At 37.2% G+C, this 14,289-nt stretch overlaps 2 protein-coding genes across 2 annotated transcripts; both read right to left on the bottom strand.

Moving 5' to 3' along the window:
- Positions 1-1,130: 1,130 nt before the first annotated feature.
- Positions 1,131-1,649, bottom strand: MAM_07804 (uncharacterized protein; the record flags this gene model as incomplete). The annotated part of the gene is made up of 1 exon (XM_040826602.1): positions 1,131-1,649. One exon carries the CDS (start codon positions 1,647-1,649, stop codon positions 1,131-1,133), a length of 519 nt encoding a protein of 172 aa, XP_040675441.1.
- Positions 1,650-2,355: 706 nt separating this feature from the next.
- Positions 2,356-5,548, bottom strand: MAM_07803 (SIT4 phosphatase-associated protein; the record flags this gene model as incomplete). Its single annotated transcript, XM_040826601.1, has 3 exons — positions 2,356-3,294; positions 3,354-4,802; positions 4,880-5,548. 3 exons carry the CDS (start codon positions 5,546-5,548, stop codon positions 2,356-2,358), a joined length of 3,057 nt encoding a protein of 1,018 aa, XP_040675440.1.
- Between the last annotated feature and the right edge of the window lie 8,741 nt (positions 5,549-14,289).

The following is a 14,289-nucleotide window of genomic DNA, read 5'->3' as shown; positions in this document are numbered from 1 at the left end:
TCCTCTCAGGTCGGACTCGTGAGAAATCGTCGTGCTCAAGAAGCAAAGCAAGTAACATCAGCGCGATCTTAATACAGGGCCAACTTGGCACCTTTTCTTAATTTAGTTTAATTTACTTTTTTTGTGGTCCTCCTCGAGGCCAACATCAACAACGTCGTCACACATTACAAGCCACACCACCCCAGTGTGACTTTTGTCGGCTCCCACCAAGCATTCCGGGCACCGATGCTCTCCCGCGAGGAACGTGGCCGTCGTCAAGCAATGCCGGTAGGTTGGATTGCCGATCCGGCGCTTATACGACTTCTACGGTGGCAAGTGATGGATGACGGTTTCTCTCATCAGAGATTGATGTATCACACACACGACGACAAAAGTCGCACCGGCAAATCCAACTACTCCTGCGGTGTGCTTGTTCCTAAAATAAGTGCCTCTGTTGAAACAAAAGATGAAAAAAAGGTTCTTGTGTGTCACCCAAACCATCGACGCAATGTCTCCTTCGTAGATGCATGGGTCGCCTCGCCACGCCAGCCCAGCGAACGCGGCTGCTCCGCGAAACGGAATATCCCTCGTACTCCAGGAAGCAAAAGATGAGGGATTCGTCAGCCATCGCAAGCGAGCACGGCGGCAATCCGTTGCGCCTGCACACGGCCCCGTCCCGTCGCCAGTCGGCACGGAAATCCGCATTCTCGCCCGAAATGCCGCCTCTCCGACGCTTCACTCTCCAAATGCCAAATACCAAAGACCTCGCCGTCTTGGAACAGAGGCCTTGCAGCCAGCAGTGGCGAGCGGCGCACCAAACCCCGTCCGTGTAAAGTCGCGCAGGTCGCACACGCCCTCGTCCGACGACCAAGAAGACTGCAAGCACAGTCGACACCAGTCACAGGCACCCGATACAAATGGTAGTTTTACACGACCCCGTGACTCTGACCAGATCAAAGCAGCGCAAAAGTAATAGCATCACCCATTCGTACAATTACACTGTAATGTAATGCCGGCCATTGCCCATCACACCCATCAATCACCATTGTCACATGAATGCGTTCCAAACGCTTCCCATTCAAGCGCTCGTCTGTCCCACCGTGATGTCACGATTCCACCGCTTCCTCCTACTTCCATCCCCAAAGAGAGATTCATTTCCCAACCACGATTTCTTCCTCGTCCGGTTCTTCAATGCTGGTCCGCCTCGTTGCCTCTCTGACCTCGATGGCTCTATAACCCTCTTCCTTCTTCTCGTCTGCGGATGCTACCAAGTCGTCGGCCCGTTCGTGGCTCCCTTCCCCGCGTTTGGCTTTGCTGCTCTCGTTTCTGGACCCAAACGGCCATAGACCGCTGAGACCTCTGCTGCCTTCCTTGGCGGGATTTATGGCCAGCGGCCTCAGCACCAGCTGTTCTCTATTCGACGTCCCGCCACTCTGGTCATCTTCCGCCATGGCAAAGTCGCCAAATTCGTCGTCGTCGTCGTCAACGTCTGCGTCGTCGGAGTCGTCGTCTGCACGGCTCTTCTTTCCGACCATGCCTCTCCACCACGATCCGCGTCCGAGATCTTGAACAACGTCTACATCCGCCTCATCATCGTCATCCATATCGTCGTCGTCATCTCTAAAGGGATCCATCGCGTTGTCGTCATATTCGTCGCCTTCATGGTGCATTGTCGCAGAGGACGGCTGTGCCGCCTGGTTGTTCTTCTGATGCATCGCCAACCGAGCCGCCAGCTGCAGCCTGGCTCTGGACGGAGGAACCTTCAATGGTCGAGGCGGCGGTGGAGGCGGAGGGATTGATGGCGGATTCAACGAGTTGCCATTGTTGTTGAGAGGGTCTGTATAAGACCGGAACTAGAAGAAGGGATGACATCAGCAACTGATTCCCGTAGTCCGTAACATCAAGAGATCAGATCGAAGCAAGCTGTGCTGAGTAGAGGTGGCTGTAACTGCAAGACTCCCTTCACGGCCTCGTTCCCTGTCATCTCCCGACAAAGGCACCGCCAATTTGCTCTCGTCTTTCCTTGCCCGCTGACTCTTTTTTTTTTTCCTCTTTGCCCTTCATTAGGAGACTTTTAGCACTACTGCGTTCATCCATCGTATCAAAACATTTGCACCCATGGATCTGTATCCACCGTCTTGGCGTACTCCAGGTACGTCTTTCTTCTTTCTAACTGATACATAGGAGGCTGTCCAGCTGCGGCATGACGGGGCAATCGAATCTCGTCTTCAGAGCGTAGCCACACCTGGTCATTGACATCATTGTGTCCAAATTCTTCGAAATCAGGTCTGGCTTATCAGCACCCGCTGCATTGGTCCCAACACAGTAGAAGCTGGCGCTTGCCAAATTTCCGAGACAAGCGTCTGACGCCGCGTCCTATGGTGACATCGACGGTTCTGCTCCGTGCTCGTCGTAATGGTCTCCCGACCATCTGTTTCGATGCGAGCCGTCTTCCATCATTTCGTCTTCCGCATCCCGGGTCGTGCTGAGTCTCACGGGCGAACTCATACCCGCGGGAATGTTCGCGGAAGAATCCCCCGAGATTGGCTCGAGAGGCTCTGGGGACATCATGATGACATCGACTGGAGAATCCGTGTTTGCATTTGCAGCCACCTCTGGAGAGCCCATACTTCGATCATGAAGAGAATCGCCACTCACCTCGGAGTTCACATCTTCTTCCTCCACATCGCCATCATCATCCTCTTCGTCGCTGCTGCTCCCGAAGCCCGACATCAAGGTTCCAGCACTAATGGCGAAGGGGCCGATGCCACTGTTGCTCCCTTCGTTCATTTCGATGCCGCCATTCAAGCCGGCTTCCGCCAAAGCGTTTGAGCCAGTTGCAGAGGCACCGCCCAGACCAGACAGCCCAACACCACCCAGGCCATTGCCACCCCCTATGCTTGCGCGGTGGCCAAGAGCAACCTCGGGCCGGACTCCGCCCAAAATGGCATTGTCTCGCTCACGCGTCTCCGCAAGAGCACCCTCAACGTAGTTGATCCACTCCTGGCTCATAACCTTATCCAGGACCATCTCAGAAAGCAGCTCCGGTGGATGTCTCTCGGTAAACTTGACCACTTCCTCAGCAATCAGGGTCAAGTGTCCCATGTATCCCATGCGCGTCTTCGTCTTCGCCTGCGACTCATCGCTGGTCTGCTGGCCGTTGATGATGGCCGTTGTGACGTCGGCTGCTTCAAACAGGGAGACGGCCAGAGTTGGGTTGTATCCGCGATCCATGGGGCCGTTAAACACTTGTTGCACTATGTCGTAAACAACATTGTGCAAAAAGTTGTTCCACGGGTACGAGAAGAAAAAGGTCTGGAAAATGTTAGCTCCGCTACGAACATGTAAATGTAAATGTAAAGGGTGTGCTGTACCAAAATTGCGGGTACAACGCGGTGTTCTACAAATTGCATCTTGAGATAGTCTCCCACAACAGGCTCTAGTGGTATATTTGCTTGTACTTGCTGCGCTAGCGCAGTAGACGGATCGACCGCGTCAGCAATTCTCTCGGGAGATGCCGCTCTATGCGCAAAATCAGACTCAGCAGGGGCGTCAGCAACAGTCTCCGTCTTCTTTGTGGTCTGGTCTGAAGCAGACGCTGGTGAAGGACTTGTTGAGGAGAACAAGGGAGCCGGGGTATCTTCCGGGTGAGGAGAAAGGTCACGGTGCTGATATCCCGAGTCGTCGGGGTTCAGAGAGGCACCGGAGAGCGCCGATTCAGGAGGGGGATTGGTCGGAAGGGACGTTTTCGTAGGCTGTTGAGCAGAGCTGAGATGCTCGTCAATCTCCTTTGTAGCCAAGTCTAGGCCTGTAGGTTGGATGCTGTCCGGATTGGCCAACTTTGCAGATTCAGGCAACTCGGCCGGCTGGGATTTTGAAGGCGACAGCGGCGCCACGATGAGATCCGGGTCCTCGAAACGTTGTTCATGAATCTTAGCGGCGCCTACAGAGAGACGGGGGGAGCTGAGCGGCTCATCGACAAAGTCATCCTCGTCCTTGTCGATGAATGACGACGGCGGAGCCACCGTGATGTCGCCCTCAGCCTTGACAAATTCGTGCGATGTGTCCTCACTCATTTCTTTGCACGGTTCAACCTCCTCAAAACCATCATCGGCGTTTGTAACTTCAAGACGTCGCCCTTCGTCGTGGACGGTGCCGTGACCCATGCGCATGGTCAGATCATCAGCAGATTGGTCGTCCTCCCTCAAAGGTCCCAGCTTTCCTTCGGTCCGTAGTCGCTGGCGCTCGGCATCTCGCTTTGCGATCAATTCCTCGGATCCGACTTCGTTGAGCAATCCCATGTTACTGCAATGCAACAGCTCTGCCATCAATTCGCAAGTCTTGAACCTGTCAAAACCCAGGGGCTCAAGCCTTTCCCCAAAAGTGGACTCGGATCCCTCTTTCTTTGCTGGCGCGTCCATGATGAGGCTCATAAACTGGGGCACATTCTGGGCAAAAAGACGCAGCAGATTACCAAGATAAATGGGATCTCGGCTGGAAGGAACTTGATTGGCCTCGGTGCCCACATCAGGGTCATAGTCGGAGTTGTTCTTTCTGATGACCTCGATGACTATCCCGACACCGACTGTGAGGGGGTTGCCTCCTCCGAGCATGTAGCCGATGAGCTGCTCGACACAAGGCTGAGACACCAACTGGCGTGTGAGTTCGTTGGGGCCGATGCATTGCTGCTCGTTTTGCGAGGCATTCGCAGAGATGGTAATTATGGCCTTGATGAAGTCGCCAGCGGCCGTCTGCACAACCCAGCTGTGCTTAGGGTCGAGACAGGAGACTAGGGCGGGAATGATGTCTTTTGAGAACAGCCACTGGTTTTACACCAAAGCGTCACGGGTCAGCGGGGGAGGTTGAAACGCGGGATGAGAAGGTGTGGGCTGAAACGAACCTCGACAATTCCTTGTCCTCCTTCATTTCGGTCCATGGCGATGATCTTGAGAAGCAGATCCATAATCATGGGACATTCGACGTGTCGGAGAAGCTCGGGGACGACGTTTGGAACACTCCGCAATAGGCCCATCATGTCGTCGGTTTTCTTCTCAAACAAGGACTCATTCACCTTTGTAAAGTAGCTCGCCTGGAGCGGATCGAGGGGGGCAGGGCGCTCGAGGAATTTCCAAAATTTGCGAATCAGGTCTCGGTTCTCCGTCAGGGCCTCATAGATGGACCACGTGTCGGAGCTCAGGATTTCAGAGGCAACGAGGGCATATCTATTGCGCCTCTTCTCCTGCTCATCCTCATCATTGTCCACGACGTCGGTCGCGCGGGACGATGCCCGGGGGCGCGAGAAGGGCAGCAGGCGACTTTTGCCCTTGGCCTCATCGTCGGTGGGGTCGTCGGGCGTAGCGAAGACTTCGAGTCTGGAGGCGACGACATATTCCAGCAGCTTCTCCAGGACGCTGTCCTCGCGGAGATATTCGATAAGCTTGGAGTTGTGCTGCTTGAGTTCCTGGATGAGATCAGTCTCGTCCAGCAGCTCCTCGAGGGTAAAGTCGGGCTTGTCGAGGATGGTGTCGATGGTGGAGATGTTGGCGTAACCGCCGAATCTCCAGAACATGGCGACGTTTCGATGGCCCAGCGCCGGGCGAGTCGCAGCACCGGCGGTGGAAAGGAAGGGCGTGGAGGGCGATGGGCTCGATGAGCCGGATCATGTACTGCGCTGCAGAGCGGAGGCGTTGTTTGGAAGCCGGGACATGTGCAGAGCAGCGGTCGGGCATCCAGCTGAGGCAGCCAGATGGTAGCAATGGGATGCGAGACGTAGCCGACAAGGTGGTCGGGAGCCCTCGACTCGGCGTGTCTGTGTCTGGTCGCACTGACGGGTTGAGTGGACCACAGTGTGTGTTCAATTTCTACAGTTAAATAACAGTCACTTTAGCTACATTAGGAGGTGGGGTATACATTAGAGTAAGTATAGCCTATAATATATACTATTATAGCTTATACTTTATATTCTATATAATAGATAAATATAACGTGCTGCCCTATAATATTATTAGCTCTCTATTTTGATTATACTTACAGCTCTATTAAAGTTAAGGTATTTTTAATAATAAAAGTATATATTAGCTATTTATAACTAGAATATAAATTCTATCTTAGTTTTATTCTTGCCTATAACTTGAAAAGTATTTTCTTTAATTATATAGTTATAATATTCTTTATAAAGAGCTACTATATAATTTACTTTAGCTTTAGCTTTAATAATATTAAAGATAATAGTAAAAGTATAGTTAAAAGCTTTTTTAATAGGCTTCTAGCTAGTAGGCTTTAAAGTATTAAACTTAGCTTTAGAATTTTGATTTTTAGTAGATAAAGATATAATAATATAATTCTTTTTATTAAAGCTATAGCTAGCCTTTAAGGCTAAAGTTTAATATTGTAATAGACTCAAGCTGTAGGCTCGAGTGGACACAAGGCACTGTGTCGGTGCCTTGTTGAATACTTGTTGAATACTTTTCGGATGCATATTAGACCTATATATATATAATAGCTAGAAAAGAGGGGGCAGGGAGCTTCTTCTCTCTTTCTTCTCTCTCCTTAAGTTTATAGTTAATACTAGTAACGCTTACACGCAGTTGCCTTTAAGGCTAGTCCTTAATAAATATTTATAATTAATACTATTAAAATTAAATATAATAGACCTACTTATACTTAAACCTCTTTATTATTATAAAGTGTTTAACAAACTTTCTACTTTTTAATTTTCTACTATTTTAGTGTTATAAGCTTATTATTACTATTATCTTTAACAGTAAATTATGTTGAAGGTTAACTGCACTACGCAAAAGTAGAACGCGCTCTAGCAATTAGAAGCGCAAATTAACCTTTTATACTGCGCAGTTATACACACAGTTGCATGCACCTATTAATTGTTGATTTTTCTGCTGACAAAATAACTAAATTTAAAAATAGGCTTAAACTAATATTAGCTAATTAAGGAACTCTTTATAGTATAATATAGTAAGGCTTATATAATCTTGTTAATTACTAAGCTAGCAATAATAGAGGAGAATAGTTTTAGTCTCTTTGCTTTCTAATAGTTCTTAGATGTTAGCGGCAGATACTGCCTACTACAAAAAATACATACAAAAACAAGAGAAATAACTGCAGCACACAAATTGCTTATCTCCTTCCCCCTAACTAGATAGAGAGGAAATTAAGCCTCTATAACTACACTCTTTAATACATACTATTACATACAATTTTATACTATATCTAAAGTTACTTCTATTATACCTTAAGAATCTTTATTATTTTATGCTTAGTAATTAACTAAATTATATAAGCTTTATTTATTATTTATTATATTATAAAGAGTCTTTTAATTAGCTAATAGTTATAAGCCTAGTTGCTGCAAGCTTTATGCTATATACTATACTTTATTAGAAATATACTATTTCTATTTAGGCTTAGTGCTAAACCTCTAACTAATTAGAATTTAGTATTTAATTAAGTAATCTACTTTAGACTTACTTTAGACTTACTTTTCTAAACTTTATTATTATTTAATAGAATTTATACCTATTTATACTTATTTAACTAAGCTTTTATATAACAAGCTATTTACTATAAAATAAGGGCAATTTCTGCACAGAAACTTATAATAATTTACTATATTAATAAAAACGCTATTTAAACTAGTAAAAACGTTTAAAATCGCTTAAAATCGCTATTAGCTATATAAGCTATATCTATTTTTTACCTATTTTATCTATCTTTATTACCTATTTTTTCATCTTTTATCTATATTTCCTACCTATTATAACTTACCTAGCTATATTTAACATATAGCTAAGGGGGTATGTTAGCGGCAGATACTGCCTACTAGAAAAAACACCTACAAAAACAAAGGAAACAATTGCAGCACATAAATTGCCTACAAGGAACGTTTGCATGCATTTTACATGCAAGAATTTAATATGCTTTACGCCTACATTTCTTTGCATATATAAATAAGGTTAAAAGAGGAATGCTAGCTAGAATTCAACAAAAAGACTAATAAGCTATAAAGGCTAATCTACTCTATAGCAGGAAAGCAGCCACAAGAGTTATTTTAAGCCTCTAAGGTTATTTTAAGCCACTATCTATGCCTAATCCGGCAGCCCTACTATAGGATTTACCTATAAATAACCCTCCTTCCCCCTAACTAGATAGAAAGGAAATTAAGCCTCTACAACTACACTCTTTAATACATACTATTACATACAATTTTATACTATATATAAAGTCACTTCTATTATACCTTAAGAATCCCTATTATCTTATGCTTAGTAATCAACTAGATTACATAAGCTCTATCTATTATATCTATTATATTATAAAGGGTCCCTCAATTGGCCGACAAATATCGCCAGCTTTGCCGGCTGTATTCTAGAGGGGCTAATAACCCCTAAAAACCTAAGTCTGCCTCTAGCTCTACGCTAGAGCTATACTGCTTTTATCTATTCTCCTGCTATATTCTCCGGCCTTTAATTGTCCCCTCTCCCTAGGGACGCAACCTATCTCTACGCAGTACGTTGTCTATTGCTATCTTAGGGGTGGGCCGGTCTAGCTCTAGGCTGTTATATAACTATTAGCATAAATATCTAGTATTTAGTTGCAACAGCTTGTATAGTTAGATTCACCTCACTTCTGTCTTGTGCGTAAATTACCTCTCAGCTTTACAGCTAGCTATAGCCTGACTTTAGCCCTACGCTAGGGCTGTCCTGCGCCTGCCTAATTCCCCGTCCCGTCTATTAGTCTCTAATTGTCCCTGCTCCCTAGGGACGCAGACTATCTTAGTGCAGTACGACGTCCGTCGCTCTCTTAGGGGTGGGCCAGCCTAGTTCTGTGCCGTCGTATAGCCGCCGGCGTAAATATCCAGTGTTCAGCTGCAACAGCTTGTGTATTTAGATTCACCTTATATTCGTCTTGTGTGTAAATTACCTCTCGGCCTTGCAGCTGGCTACAGCCGGCGCAGCTGCTACGCTAAATCCGGGCTCCTGTTAGATATAAAGCCGGCCGGACCCCCCCTGACTTCCTTCCCTTTTTTCTTCCTCTTTCAACCTCTCGCCCTCAATGTATGCCAAATCTCGCCGATATACTGGCCTTGCCCGCTGTCCGGCTGAGCCCTAATATTAACTATAGCTTAATATACTTTTATCTTAATATATATTTAAAGTATTACTTAAACTCTCTTAAAAGTATTACTTTTTAAAAAATAGCTTATAAGTTTATTATATACTTTTTTTTAAGTTTTATTAAGTTAGTCTTAAATTATATATAGCTTATTACTACTTAGTTTTTACTTATTAAACTATTTTCTTTTTATATTTAAATAGTAGTAACTTTAAGTAAGCTTTTTATTACTACTATTAATAACTATTAGTATTTTCTTCTCTACTTTACTTTTAGTATAGCTACTATATAGTATTATAAGTAGAAGTAATTAAGTATAAAAAAGAAAGTCTTTATATTAATTTATATTTTAAGAGTAGTCTTAAGCTAGTATAGTAGTACTATAAACTAAAGGCTAAAAAGTTTTATTTAAGTTTTTATATAGAAATTACTTTTATTTTATAGTAAATAGCTTATTATATAGAAGCTTAGTTAAATAGATATAAATAAGTATAAATTTTATTAAATAATAATAAAGTTTAGAAAAGTAAGTTTAAAGTAGGTTTAAAGTAAGTTGCTTAATTAAATACTAAATTTTAATTAGTAAAAAGTTTAGCACTAAGCTTAAATAGAAATAGTATATTTCTAAAAAAGTATAATATATAATATAAAGCTTATAGTAACTAGACTTATAACTATTAGCTAATTAAGAGACTCTTTATAATATAATAAAGAAGACTTATATAATTTAGTTAATTATTAAGTATAAAATAATAAAAATTCTTAAAATATAATAAAAGTAACTTATAGTTTAGTATAAAATTATATATAATAGTATATATTAAAGAGTATAATTATAAAGGCTTAATTTCCTCTCTATCTGGTTAAAGAGAAGAAGAGTTATTTATAAATAAATTCTATAGTAGAGCTACTAAATTAAGTATATAGTTGCTAAATTAAGTATAATTAGTAGCTTTAAATAACTCTTATAGCTATTTCTTTCTATAAAGTAGTTTAGCCTTTATAGCTTATTATAGTTTTACTAGTTTCTAGGTAGTATTTCTCTTATAACTATAATTATATATATAAAGAAATATAAGTATAAATTATATTAAATCTTTATGTATAAAATATATATAAATATTTCTTACAGGCAATTTATATATAGTAGTTGTTTTCTTTGTTTTTATATATATTTTTTTATTATAGGCAGTATCTACTACTAATAAAGTATATATTAGTAAGATTTAATATATATTAAAGCCTCTGTAGCGCAGTAGTTAAAGCGCTATAGAGCTCTAACAGCTGTAGAGAGCTAGTTCGAACTCAGCTAGAGGCACCTAAATTTTCAGCTTAGTTATTTAGAAATTTAGTTAACCTATAAACTTTATTATATAATTAAGAGGTAGAATTAAGCTAAGCCTACCTTAAAAATTAGCTAGCAGAGCTTAGAGCTTTAGAGCTAGAGAAAATTAAGCTAGTATATAATATAGCTGCTAAGGTAATAAGGTTAAGAATAAATAAAAAGAGAAATATAAAGTTTAGTATTAGTTATATAAAGAAAATACTTTATATTATAATATAATATAAGGCCTAGATGCAAAACAGCAGTAGGCAAGGTTTTTCTTTCTATTTGAGAGTTTTCTAGGCTTAAAATTAAAAGCAGATATACTAGTTATATAGCTATATATTAAGAACTAGCCTTATAGGCAACTGTATATAAGTATTACTAGTATTAACTATAAACTTAAGAAGAGAAAAGAGGGAAAGAGAAAGCTCTTTATTCTCTCTTTTCTACTTATTATATAACGTCCCGCCCTACAAGATCGCTAGCCCTCTACTTTCGACAGGGTTTTACACTATAGATACTACTTTTTTAAAAATTAATAATAAAAGAAAATAAATACTACGAAATATAATAAAATAAAAAATAGTATTCACTAGCCTTACTTACTGCCTAGCTAAGCTTAAGCTAGTTTTTATATAGATTCTAGCTAACTTCTTGCTAGAACTATTTTTATTGCTTTTACTACTGCCTTTATTGCCTTTAACTTTATTAAAACTTATTATTTATATATATATACTTTATATCTACTTTATATTAAGCTTAACTCTAAGAAATTACTAATTATTATTAGTAGCTATTATTATATCTTCTTCTTAATTTATTAATATAGAGAAAGTTATAGTAAGTTTAAGCTAGCGCTAGCTTATTCTCTGCTTAATAGCTAACTGCTATAAAGACCTCTAGTGCCTTTAAAAGCAAAATAATAACTAAGTCTTAGTCCTAAAGAGTTGCTAGCAAGTTAGTATATATCTCCTTCTCTGCCTCTATTCTAGCTCTAACTCTATATTTAGCTTAGTTCTATCTACAAAGTTATATACGTCTCTTGTGTCGCTTAGATCTCTGCTGCTGCTACTGCTACTAGCTTAGAGCCGGACGGGCTCTAAACTTATAATATAGCTTTTAAAACTTTAAAAAAAGTATTTTTATATATTTTACTATATAAAAAAAGTAAATATTATTTTTAGATATTTTTAGATATTTTATTAAGTTAATTATTTATATTTATATTTTCTTAGTATTTATTAGTAAAAAATTTCTAAGTTTAAAAAATAAATTAAAATACTTCTAAGCTATTAAAATTTCTTCTAATTTCATTTTAATCAATTTAGCTATTATAATTTATAAATATTCTAAAAGTTTATTATATAATATTATATTTATAATTATATAATTTTTTAAAAAAGTAGTATTTATAGTGTAAAACTCTATCGAAAGTAGAGGGCTAGCGATCTTATAGAGCGGGACGTATATATATAAGTTTAATATATATTTAAAGAGTATTTAATAAAGTACTAATATAGTGCTTTATATCTACTTAAGCTTATAGCTTAAGTTTATTATATACTTTTCTTCTAGTAGATTTATTTATATTACTACTATATAGTAAGAACTAATATATAGTGCTAATCTCTCTAGTAACTACATATTTTTACTTTATATTTTTTATATATAGTATATACTTAATATACTTCTGCTTTATAAATAGTTTAGTAACTTTATACTACTTATTTTTATTATTTTCTTTTTAATAAGTATTATTAATACTTTTTTTATATAACTAAAAACTTTTATTTCTAAAGATTACTACTATTATACTTACTTTTCTTTCTGTTTTACTTTTATTTTGTCTTTACTACTCTAAGTATAATATAATTTATACTATATAGCTAATTTAGTTTTAGCTAGTTTACTACTAGTATACTTTTTTCTCTACTTTTACTGTCTTTACTATAATACTTTAATACTTAATATATAAATAAGTATACTATAGAAAGCAACTTTAATAATAATAATCTTTTTAATAAAGAGAAAGTTCTAGAAATATATATATTATATTAGTATAAGCTTATTAATACTAGCTTTACTAGCTCTACTAGTTGTATCTCTAGCTCTACTATAGTCTATAAGTAGTACTATAAAACCTACAAGAAGTACGTCTAGAAGGCATACCTCTATGCTTTAAACTCTAAGCTATACTGCTAATAAAAGAAAGTACAGTAAATTGTAAATACTAGTAGGTATATTATATTTACTATATATAAAAAGTTAAGTAAAAGCTTTAATATATATATTAAATTTTCTATATAGTTTAATTTTACTACTAAAAAATTTAATATATTAATAAAGTAAGCTTATATTACTTCTAGTTCTATTTATTTCTTATATATACTACTTAATTTATCTTTTAGTAATATAGCTACTAGTACTAATTTATAAGTACTAGTACTTACTAGTATATTAATACCTACTTACTATAAATATATACTACTTTTAAACTAGTAAATACTAGTGAATTTTTTCTAGAGCTAAGGTAAATTTTTTCTAGAGCTAAGCTACTATAGCTTAAAATATTAAGTAAATACTATATAAGTAGTAAGTAAAGTAAGTAGAGTTATACTATAAGTATACTAACTAGTAGAAGTTAATTTATACTTTAGTTAATATACTTTATAAAGAGGCAACTTTTTATAGCTAATATATCTACTTTTATATATTTAGAAGCTTAACTTATTTTTATAGTAAAAAAGAAAGTAGTTATAAAGATAATAGTATTTAAAATACTATTTTCTTTTTACTTTCTTTTTCTTTTAGTAGCTAGTTTATTAATTTAACTAGTAATAAATTATACTAAGAGTTCTTTAATAAAAGAGAGAACTTATTTTAGTAAGTGCTATAGTAAGTATAAGTTAAGTATATATTAAGCTTTATATTTATATTATTTCTCTCTTTATTTCTTTTTAATAATAATTAATTTTTTTTTATTTTAATAACTAGCCTTAGTACTAATATAACTATAGTTTAGTTCTATATATTTTTTTTATTAATTAGCTCTATACTTTATATTATTATTTAGAAATTAATTACTTATAAATTAAGCTTATTATACTTTTATATATTTCTCTACTTAGCTTTAAATTAATTAAGTACTATAGTATCTTAAAAACTTTTAAGTAGTTTTTATATTAGTTAAATATACTTTTTCTACTTAATATATATATTTTACTTTTTACTTCTTTTAAGTAAAGATAGTACTTTAATTACTATATACTTTACTATAACTTAATTAAGTTTTCTACTAAAGTAATTTATCTTAATATTATAAAGATTTAACTATATTAAATTCTCTACTTAAAACCTTTTAGCTAAGTATTACTATTTATTAGTAGCTTTTTATTACTACTACTAGTTATAAGTAATTATAGCTTATATTAAGTTAGTACTTTTTTTTAAGTACTAAAGAAATACTACTACTTACTTTTATAGTATTATTCTAAAATACTAAGTTATTTCTATAATAATAATTAAGCTTAAGTTATATTTATATATAGCTTTATTTATATTTATATTAGTAACTATTAAATTATAGTTATTTAAAGCTAACTAGTATACTATAAAGTAATTTATCTAGTTAACTTACTTAAAGTAGATAACTACTTAAAGAATTATTTATACTTCTTAGTTAACTTATTTTATACCTCTATTTATCTAGAAGTAGTAAGAAGTTAAGAGTAGCTATTTAATACTAATTAAGTAGTAAAGAGTTATTTAGAACTTACTTAACTAGTTCAATTCTTTATTTATAATAATTTATAATAGAAACTTATAGAAATACTACTAGTAAGTCTTAAAATATT

Source organism: Metarhizium album, assembly GCF_000804445.1.
Source record: "Metarhizium album ARSEF 1941 chromosome Unknown scaffold_36, whole genome shotgun sequence".
Classification (NCBI taxonomy): Eukaryota; Fungi; Ascomycota; class Sordariomycetes; order Hypocreales; family Clavicipitaceae; genus Metarhizium; species Metarhizium album.
Note: the sequence above shows the minus strand (reverse complement) of the source record. Positions and strands in the feature narration are given on the sequence as shown.